General features: G+C 36.0%; 2 protein-coding genes across 2 annotated transcripts; both read right to left on the minus strand.

Annotated features, from left to right (window-relative positions):
• Positions 1–275: 275 nt before the first annotated feature.
• On the minus strand, positions 276–5,889 carry LOC109002940. The gene is made up of 4 exons (XM_018980867.2): positions 5,680–5,889; positions 2,435–2,827; positions 2,234–2,317; positions 276–627 (listed from the first exon to the last, which is right to left on the minus strand). Exons 2-4 carry the CDS (start codon positions 2,799–2,801, stop codon positions 527–529), a joined length of 552 nt encoding a protein of 183 aa, XP_018836412.1. The 5' UTR covers positions 2,802–2,827; positions 5,680–5,889; the 3' UTR covers positions 276–526.
• Positions 5,890–6,615: 726 nt separating this feature from the next.
• Positions 6,616–10,622, minus strand: LOC109002938 (catalase isozyme 3-like). Its single transcript, XM_018980865.2, has 8 exons — positions 10,321–10,622; positions 9,276–9,372; positions 8,524–8,801; positions 7,623–8,399; positions 7,426–7,515; positions 7,269–7,336; positions 7,066–7,159; positions 6,616–6,965 (listed from the first exon to the last, which is right to left on the minus strand). Exons 1-8 carry the CDS (start codon positions 10,333–10,335, stop codon positions 6,906–6,908), a joined length of 1,479 nt encoding a protein of 492 aa, XP_018836410.1. The 5' UTR covers positions 10,336–10,622; the 3' UTR covers positions 6,616–6,905.
• Positions 10,623–11,299: the final 677 nt, after the last annotated feature.

An 11,299-nucleotide genomic window follows, 5' to 3' on the forward strand; every position in this document is an offset into this window, starting at 1 on the left:
ACACTTTTCAATTTCAAATCTCAAGTTTTTTATCTAATCATTATCTAATCATTACAATTTTTTCAAACTTTCAAACAAAATACAAAATACAATACTACTTCAAATTTCAAAACAAAAATTATATTCTAATAACATTTTAACTAAAATATTTTTATTCAACTTTTTTCCTTTCATTTCCCAAAATCTATTAAAATATCTTACCTCAAACCATTTCAATACGCCATTCATTCTAGTTAAGGAAACAGCAGAGACTGATATTGATAAGACTTTCTTCATCCACCATGAAAGAAGGGGTCATATTGAAAATTATTCCCGATCCCTCACTAATTCTACCGCTCAAAGATAAAAGATGACAGATTATAATTGGTAAATTCCGATCCTAAGCGCAAGGTTCTCAGTAACCAAAAAGAGGTAGATTCGTTTCAGGCCAACCAAGAAGATGGAAAGGAAAAATGAAGAAATTGAAGCAGATTCATTTACCTGGTCATCAGCAAAATCACTAGAATTTGACAAATATAATCGCCATTCACCTTTTGGTTTGAACTTGTTGAAATGTTGGCGAGGGATGGCTGGTTGGTGAAGACTTTCCAAATATATTTAGAGCATTCATCCTTCTGATCTCTTTCACTGTAATGGAGTAGAGTTAATTGCATTTTTCATCATACCAAATACCATTGATTTCTATAGTTTGTTAAAATCCTTGGGTATGAAAGACTCCATTAAACTTTATTGAAAAATATCATTCAAGCAAGCAAATATCAAATGGGGCAAAGAAAATAGGAGGAACAGAACAAAGGTTTATGAGGTCTGTGGTCTTGGCAAAGTTGAATACATTTTTATTTTTTTTTTAACCTCTCCAAGGCAGGACCCTTCGGACCCACCCCTACAGAGTAAATCTCGGTCCCGTGCACCGCACCTTTGGAAGTTTCCCTACAAGGAACTAGTTAAATCCCTGACTTTTCACCAGAAGTGTAGCCCCAAATGATTGTTTGCACCCATGAGATGTTAAACCTTGAACCTTATTAAAAAAAAAAAAGTGTTGAACCTTAGAGCTTGAAGGGAGTGATACCCCAAGACTACGGCCTTTATCACTTGAGCAAAATCCTTTTGAGTTTAATTTTTTTTCCTAGAAGGAAGATGTTTAAAATGCACTTTCTTCATACAAAAGAAAGACAACTCGAGTCAACATTTTTTTGATAAGTGACACCTCAAGTCAACATACAATTTATACAAACTTTATTTTTCCCAATAAAAAAATCAATCAATGAAATATCCTATCAAACAAATACAATAGTCAGTGGATGCAATTTCTAGTTATCTTCTCTGTAACACCCCAATGGAAAGCTCAAGTCACATGGTCTATACTCTAAAAGAACTAGTCAATGATACAATTAGAGCCTCGTTGGAACATTATAAAGAGTAAGAACTTCTCATTCCCAACCAATGTAGGATCCCATACACCACACACCCTTATCACTTATCAAAATGGGGTATCACATTTTCATCTCATCTTCAACTTGTACATTTTAGGTAACTTATCGCAATTTTAACATTTCATATGTACAGGAGACTTCCACGAACCAGACACCTGCAAACCCTTCTCGTTGTCTAATTTTACTAGATGGTTTTGGCAAGTTAACCAATCTCCTTGTTTTATGATCATTTTACCTGCCTTGCTATATATCTACAATCCTAAATAAAGAGCAACTCAAAAATGTATTTCAAGGCTAAGGAATAATGTGCAGAATATGCATGCATTACATATGGTGCTTGGGCAAGGGTGTCGCTACCACTTTGAAAGTTAGGTTGATAAGATGTGATACAGGACATCATGTTTTGGTTATAAAATAACTCATTAACATTAGAGATAGTGCCAAAGTAGTGTTCTATCATAACTAAAAGATACATTTTACATTGCAGTCGCATATATAATGATGTAAATGCAGGATAAAGATTTCAATTCAAAAGCCCCTTTCATATTTAACTTGCAGTGTGCAGTGAACTTCGTGCTATTTAAGATTCTATGCTGATTTCACTTGAACGCACACATGTATATAGAAATAAAAATGCATACCCATACAGATGTACCACAAGGAAAAAAAAAAAAAAAGTTCCATGCATAAGATGTTATACTTCCATCTGTCAAGTTCTTACCTTTAGTGACAACATAGTATTGAAAAAATAACAGACTCCCATTGAAAATTGAAATTTTGTCTCAAATTAATAGAACTACCTTCCTCGATTGATAGCTGGATTGATCTTTTCTCCAAATCGACGGCATATCTGCTAAGCTCAACAGATGATAAATGACAAAACACTGATGAAATCACAAACAAGAAAAAACATTTTCAGAACTCTCAAGTAAAAAGAATAAAAATGGAGAACATAATTGGATAACGTTCTAAAGCCGCACCACTGGGCTACAGTGTCTTACTTTGAATGTTATCCCTCTTATCATACTCTTCGTGGAGGTTCAAAAGCTTCTGTATATATAGTAACTGTTCTTTCCTTTCGTTATCAGTGTTCCCCCTAGAATCAGCTGAATGAGGAATGCCGTGTTCAGAAGTAAACCGAAGGTGATTGGATTCAGCAGCTGGACAACAATTGCCAGGCTCTTTAAGAAAAATAGAAACTGGTGGTCTACCGGGCAAAACGGTTATCAGAGAAGCTATAGGAATTGATGCAGATGCAGATACACAAGATGTATTTTTTTCCTGCTCATCAGGATGTTGTTGGGGCAGTTCCAGCTGGCTGGGGAAATCTTTTCTCGACTTCAGAAAATCAGTTTTTCTGACAGGCATTTCTTGTACTCAACTCTTGCCTAGTTCTGCAACAAAACTCTTATCAGCATATGTGAAGTGTTAATTTGCACCATTACTTCTCCAGGACTTGAAGCAATAAAGTTTTAAAGGGCATTTAGGGGTAAGTCTCTTATTCCCAGAACCGTTTCACTTATCAAAAAAAGTCTCTCATTCACAGAAACCTTGAACTCAAGGGATCATTCTGTGTTGAGCTCCTAATATCATTCTGCACATCTCTAAAGGTATCTTCTTCATGGCAATTGGTGATTGTTTATTGTGAACAGGAAAACCAGTCCAATATTTTCCTAGCCCGTTGTTTTTGAGTAGGGTGAAAAATTTTCAGTTCGGACTGAAAAAAACGACTGGACCGAATTCACCCCTACTCGGTCTCGGTCCATGGTGTCTCTAAAATTTGGTTTTCAGTCCGGTCCCGGGGTGTGATTTTTTTAGACCGAACCGGACCAAAACTGACTGAATCAGTTACGTATAAATTTTTTAAATATTTTTTATATACATAATATATTATTTATACAGTAGTTGTATAAGCTGATTATGTAAATTTCTCTAATCTATCACCATTGACCATATAAAACATAAAATAATATATGCTATCAATTAACTAATATATTATACAATAAATCATATGATAATATATGTTGTTATATGTAGATACATACTCTACTATAGTACTGAGTTAGTAACTATTAACATCATAAATATAATTATAATTAATTATTTTTTTAATGAGTTAGTTACATGATCCACATTAAAGAGCTCACTTAATTTTGAATTTACTAATCTAATTAATTTTTTATATTAATTTATTTACCAAAAAAAAAAGAGAAAAAAAATGTTCTTGGCTCATATGGACCGAATCGGACCGAATGGTCTGGTTCGGTCCTTAAGGGTAATCGGTCTGATCCGGTCTGGAAAAAGAATGGACTGAAATTTTTGATCCGTGATCCAGATCAGACCAGACCAATTACACCCAATTTTGAGATTACAGTTGATCATTTGTGGAACCAGCTGAAATCACTTGGGAAAAATTCCTAATGAATAAATATGAAAATACCCTTGCACCAAGTACTTCATACATCATACTGATAAGGACTACACAGGTACATGACCAAGAAATAAGAATCAAATCTAAGTGAGATGATATTCTCTATAGAGGTATCAATAGATTCCCTATATATGCTTTGGTGCTGCCAAGATAGCCATTTTACATCACTTTAAAAAATGGTATAATAAGTTTAAAACTATCAATTAACTTATAAAAAAAAAGTTTAAAACTATCAATTAAAACTCTTTATTTGGTTGAATAACTACCAATTAATACTCTTTCTTTGGCTCAATAACTTGACTAATGGTGGTGGGACTCACTCATAATGGTATCATTTCAAACATCATTACCCGATTGATGTGGTAAAATAGTTATTAAAAAAAACTATCTTGAATTAGAAATAAAGCATGAGGTGAATCTCATGAATGAAATTTCTTTTCTGGGAAAGTTATATTTTGTGTTCAAGTTGTCCATCTGATATAGCGGAAGTGATAGAAATGAAACATCTCTCCCAAAATTGTCCTACGTCATAACATAGGACTGATTGTATTTGCTTTTGACGTATTCCAATTATAACGAGGATGCTACTCAATTTTTTTCAAAGATACAATATTTTACTGGCAATTCCAATAATTTAGAGCTGAAGAATTATTCAAAATCCTTAATATGAGTAAAGTGCAACTTTCTAAATTAGAAAACGCGGAAATATCGACACAGATATAAAGTTCAACTTCGAACTAGGTAATATATTCATACTGCCTTGCAGTTCATCTGGTTTTTTTTTTTTTTTTATTAAAAAGATGAAAATAATGAATTCAAACTTTTCTTTTTTTTTTATAAGTTGAAAACAATCCCTTCAAGGTTCAGCACCTCATGGGTGCAAACGGAGTCACACCTGGTGAAAAATAAATTTAATTATAAAAAAACTTTTGAGAGTACAGTACACGGGACCGAAATTCTGCAGGGTGGGTTCGAAGGACCTGCTTGGAGAGAGGTTCCCCAACATTAAAAAAGCAAAAATGAAAACAACGACTTCTAACTTAAGGAACCTTATATGCAGTATTCACGAATTCAAACTTATATGGCACCAGTAGGCAGTAGTGTGCTCTACCTTAAACGTCAGAGAAAACTAGGGGTGTCAATATGTCACACGACCCATTAACCCAACACGAACACGACACGATAAAAGCGGGTTAGGGTTTACTCTTAACGGGTTCGGGTCAAAACGGGTTGACCCGTTAAGACACGATAGCTTAACGGGTTGATAACGGGTCAACCCGTTATGACCCGTTATAACCTGTTATGACCCGTTAAGAAAGTTAAAATTACAATTATACCCTTATACCTAAAAAATAAAATTGTTGAGATTTTAATTTAGATATTTTTATTGTTTAGATTGTAATTTTGGACTTGTAGTTAGTTTTATATTTTGTATAGATATTGTGATTTTAACATTTATATAAAATTATATGCTAAACTTAACTAGATTAAGGAGGTTAATTTTGGGTTTGTTTCAATCCATTTACATAAATAGGTCAAAACGGGTTGACACGACACGACCCGTTATGTTATTGGGTCGTGTTAGGGTTTGAGATTTTGACACGATAAGCTTAACGGGTCGGGTTAGGGTTGACCTATATAGTATAATATACATGTCTTGACACGACACGAACACGACCCGTTAACACGATTTGACACCCCTAGAGAAAACCCCCAAACCGAAGGTGTAAGATAATTATGGAGAACCAAAAGGTTAGGAGCTTCACGGAAAGAAAAATACTAAGAGAGAAAAAAAAGTTTGGATAGAATAATTACCATCAAAACAGCGCAGGTTTCGCAACCTTCCCCGGGGAGCGAGAAAAAGAAAGATTTGTAATTTGTATATTCGGAAAGAGGCAGGAAACGTCGACTCCAATGGCGGCGTGAAGGGTTATCTCTAAAAAAAAATTAAAAACTTATCGCAAACCTCGACCTTTGATATGAATTCCATCGTAACAAGAAAAGGAGTAGACGGAGAAATAACTAATGTATCGGCTCGGGATATCTTAAAGCCATTACATAAAAAAGAGGCCCATCACAGTAATTCAAGAACCCAAGTATAAAGAGTAGAATAAGAGCCCAAGTCATGCCTAGGAGTCTATACAAGACCGAAGTCACTGAACTAAGAGCTTAAGCCATTATAATTAAAGAAGAGATAGAAATCCTACACACACACATCTTTATTTAATTAATATATATATTTTTTATGTTTTTATTTAAATACGTACATATTTAAACATTAAAATAGATAGATAAAACTTAAAAATCACGTGTTGGTAGAAATTTGTTGTTTAAAATTTACATGTTGGAATAGAAGTGTTTCAACTATTAAAATATCACATAAAAATAAATTCATAAATTAATATAATTTGATATGATATGCTAAATTATAAAATAGATTTATCATATCATATCAAATCGTGTCCATATGTGAATTTATTTTTATGTAAAATCCTTTCCTACGAATTATTTTCATGCATTGCGCTGGGAAATGCATGCAAATGGTAAGATCTCTCAGTCTCGGATTTACTTTGTCAAAGTTGGGCTTACATATTGGGCTATCATATTAGGTTTGACTCTTTTGGACATATATTTCATTGGGTATGAATCAGAACTTGGAAACCTTTCAACTTTCCTTGATAATATTTTTCTATGAGAACAAAGCTTAAACGTTTCTTGGTGATGACCTTTGGAGCATTAAGGCTAGGCATATGGTAGAATTCGCTTTGCATATTAAGCATAAAAATAATTACTTAGTCCAACCATACGGTTTACAGGGAAATGACAGGACATAAACAGAACCTGCACATACAACCTATGCATTTATTGGATTGAAACATAAACATTACACAACAATATGCCAAAGGTTTTAGTATATGTACGATATTAAACAGAAAATATAGGATCAACACTGATTTGGTCCTCCTCTCCCATTTGTAGTCTTTCTTATTTCGACGAGTCTCTTTAGCTAAAAAGATTGATGCAGCAGCTTTCATCACTCTTCACAGGGTTGGCCTCACATTGATACGAGATGACACCTTCTGACCCAGAGACCTGTCAGCCTGCAGCCAATCGAAGAAAGAACGTTAAAAATCAAGCAAAACATACCATTAAAGACCTGTCATATATAACCTTTGAAGGACAGCGAGATAAAAGGCTCACCTGAGAGAGATATGAGACCCAGATGCTGCGGATCTCATGGGTGACACGTGGGTCAGACAAAACCTCAACCCATCGGCGGACACACCTATCTTGCCTGAGAAAACATCCCAACAGAGACGCAAAAGAAGATCGAAGCACGTATTAGTTTGACACGCCTTACTTAATTCACGTCTATGGTAAAAACAACGGGGAACCGAAGGTACCTGTCTGGTGCCCAGGATCTGTATCTATCTCCTGGTTGTTTAAAGTTGTTCTCCTTCTCAATGACGCGCTGCATTAACCAATATTTCATGATCAGAGGTGAACATTCAACGACATATCGAAGTTACATCTCGACAAAAGACGAACGGATCAACTAACCTGCTCACGCAGTCCAGAGAGTATATCACGAGGAATGGGGAATCTCTCAGCAGGACGAACAGGATCAAACCTAGAGGGGTAGTAATTGACCTGAAATTTAGCATTATAGCATCCGATCAGAATAAATATACAATAATTAAAAGAGCATAAGCTGATTTGACTAAAAAAATCATGCAGTAACCAGCTTAATTAAGTACCTCCTCATCCCTGTGAATGTTATTCATGGAACCCTCATGGTGATTGTTATGATGAGCACACTTGGGAGCATTAACTGGGAGTTGCAGATAGTTTGGTCCGAGACGGTGCCTGTGAGTGTCGGAGTAGGCAAAAATCCGACCCTGGAGCATCTTATCATTTGAGTAGTAGATGCCAGGAACCACATGGGCAGGGTTGAATGCAAGTTGCTCATTCTCTGCAAAGAAATTGTCGATGTTCTTGTTCAAGACCAAGCGGCCGACTGGCTGCAGGGGTATGATTTCCTCGGGCCAGATTTTGCTTGTATCAAGTGGGTCGAAGTCAAATTTGTCCTCGTCTTTGGGATCCATTGTTTGGATGTAGAATTTCCACTCGGGATAGTTTCCAGCTGCAATCGCGTCGTAGAGATCCTTGGTGGCATGGCTGTGATTAGTTCCTCCAATCCTGATAGCCTCATCCTCTAACAAACACTTGACCCCAAGAGTGGGTCTCCAGTGAAATTTAACGTAATGTACTCTCCCAGCCTTGTTGATCAGAGTATAGGTGTGAACACCTGCACCTTCGATGTGCCTGTAATCCTGTGGAATACCAATATCATCGAACAGGAGCATGAACGTGTTCAAACTTTCTGGATGGTAGGAGAGGAAGTCGAGAACCCTCCAATACTCCTGTATGTTCGTCTTAGGGTTGGGCTTGAAGGCATGGATCACGTCTGGAAATTTCATTGCATCGCGGATGAAGAAGATGGGGAAATTGTTTCCCACAAGATCATAATTACCCTGAGCGCCAAAGGAAAAATGATCAATATATTAACAAAAAGGCCATCGCCATTCACTATCATCATTAATGTCAAACGCATCTGCTTGCTTAGTTATACGAGGAAACATCAAAGGAAAACCTCACCTCTCTTGTGTAAAACTTGACAGCAAAACCTCGAGGGTCCCTAATGGTTTCAGGGCTGCCGCGCTCATGGATAACAGTGGAGAAACGGACAATCACAGGAGTCTGAACTCCGGGGGCTCTCAGGAAATCAGCACATGTAAGGTGAGTAATATCATGGGTGACCTCGAAGAACCCCTTGGCACTGGCTCCCCTTGCATGGACAACACGTTCGGGGATCCGCTCCCTCTCAAAGTTGGCAAGTTTCTCCACCAGATGATAGTCCTCGAGAAGAATTGGACCTGTTAGAAAGAAATATAGTCAAAACTTTAACATGACGCTTCTCAACTCGATCTGTTTCCACAAAAAGAGGGATCTGAGACATACGAAGATGAGCTATGAAGAAGGTGTACACAAAAAAACCAAGAAACCAATATGACCCAAAATTGCATGATTTGCATTAGAACGCAGAGTGACCATAGTGAATGTCTCTATATCTCATTGGAATCTCGTGACAGAGGCACAAGGAAGCTAAAAACAAGAAATAGGAAGAAGATCGAGCGACCATGAGGATCGAACTACGTGGCTTGAAGCTAGGCTTTGCGGCAGACGCACAAGAAGAAAGAAAGTCACATGAACACCCAACAAAAAAATAACATATGATCTGACGAGAAATTTCCCAATTCAGAACATTATACTTTCTAAAAATCTTTTACTTGGACTTTGTTGTTCAACTTTGCTAAAAAATAGTAGCAACTTTATGACGGTAAAAATACCTCGGGATCCAACGGTCAAGGCGGAGTCGTTGTTATAAACCGGAGCACCAGCGTTCGTGGTCCAGAAGGGAGTATTGAAAGCACTCGAGGGACGGTACTGCCATGATCATAAAACACAAACACCATATCCAACAACCTCTTAGCTTAGGGATCAAAGATCATACAAAAACAACAACAAAAAAATTAATATCCAAAACATTAATCAAGTAAACAGACTCCTCTGCTTGATTGCTAAGTATTTAGATTAAAAACATGCTAAAATTGACATGTCTCAGCCTCATGGACACCATTAATTCGATTCTCATAAAAAAACAAGTCTTTCACAGCATATCTAGCGTCACCATCAAGCTGAGCCAAATGGTCAAAACTGTGCGTGCAAACCACACGCTTCTTTTAATCAGTCCAGTACGTAGTCTCTATACATCACGTACGGCTAAATTAGCCCGATCAAGAAGAATCTCAGGAGATCCCACAACAATATTATAGATGATGTGTTCCATATTCGAGATCGATCTTACTTACATAGTCTCGTAGAATCAGATCCTTTTAAATATCCTGTCGAATGATCATCAGCTTCTTCTTCTTTTTTTTTTTTTTTTAAGTGAATGATCGTCAACTTTGATACCATTTATCACTCGGGAAATTTAAAATTTAGCACCCCAGTGAATCTTTCTGGGAGATCTTAATATGGTATTTGGATGCTGCTCAAGTTGAAAGCTTATGCATATACTATATTAATTAACTAGCAATTAATTAGTGACATGATCTTGGACCATTTCACTCAGTCTGAATGTTTTATACATTAAAAAAAAAAATCATTATCCATATATAATTTTATTTTGCTTTCATAGCATCTTTGTTTCCTGGATCTTCTGGCAACCAGATCCGCAAAAACAAAAACAAAACAAAAATAGACAAAAAAAAAACCAAAAAAAAGAAAGACCCAAGATCAAACTCCCCTGGAATTATTAGTTAAGAAAGTGGACAATTAATCCAGATATATAAAAGGAAAACAGAATCAAACGGGAGCTAGCTTGAGTAGTACCTTGTAGGGATCCATGGTGCAAGTGTCTAGAGGAGAGAGAAAAAGAGATGATCAGGAAAAGATGTAGAGTACCGAGTGTGGCAATGGCTGGCTCTTGATTTGGGAATATTTATAAACAGAAAACCTTGGCCCAGACGCTTTTTCTACGTGCTTGGTGTAATTTTACTGTAACATTATTGAAAGTACAAATATTATTGGCTTAATCTTTCCACCGCAGAGTGGCGAGCGGGGGGGTTAAAAGGCTAGCTGATCAATATCTGAAGTAGAATGACATCTGCCAAGCTACTGCAATAGGTATTGGTCCACTGAGACTATTCAATATTCGTCCATCTGATGTATGTCTGCCGTATTGTCTGTTTCTCTCGACGGACGGACATCCCACAAGATTTTTTTTTTTTTCCCTTTTTTGTTTCTTCCACTGGAACAGGATTTGGATATTTGAGCTTTTGAATGGAACGTGCATGCTATTGTCAAAATCCATAAAGAAATTATCATAAAAGTTGGGTAGAAGTACTGATATTCGATCATGATATGATATTACAGAATCATTGTGATTCATTAATGAATATTATAAATTATGAGAATTTCCCATCTAAAATTCGAATAACTAGATCTAAGAAATAAATGAGAATAGTTACGAATATCTTGACCTCTAGATAACATATAAATTAACTATTTGTATATTTTGAAGAGATAGATAAATGAGCTGCATGTGATTGTGAAGCATTTTCATAATCAATCTCTTGAATTTTAGTTATACTTGTTATATTTTGGAAAGAAAGTGAAAAAAAAAAAATCGCTTAGGCATAATTCAATATATGTACCAGAAAATAGAGAAGGAGAAAAGGTTGATAAAATGGAGACTCATGCACGTCGTAGTTTGTACACTTATTCAAGTAATCTTAACTAGAGAAAATAAAAGGAAGAGTGCCATTTTGGGTTATAAACATCGATAATTAATATATTGAGTATATGGCAA

This window comes from Juglans regia, chromosome 11 (assembly GCF_001411555.2).
Source record: "Juglans regia cultivar Chandler chromosome 11, Walnut 2.0, whole genome shotgun sequence".
Taxonomy (NCBI): Eukaryota; Viridiplantae; Streptophyta; class Magnoliopsida; order Fagales; family Juglandaceae; genus Juglans; species Juglans regia.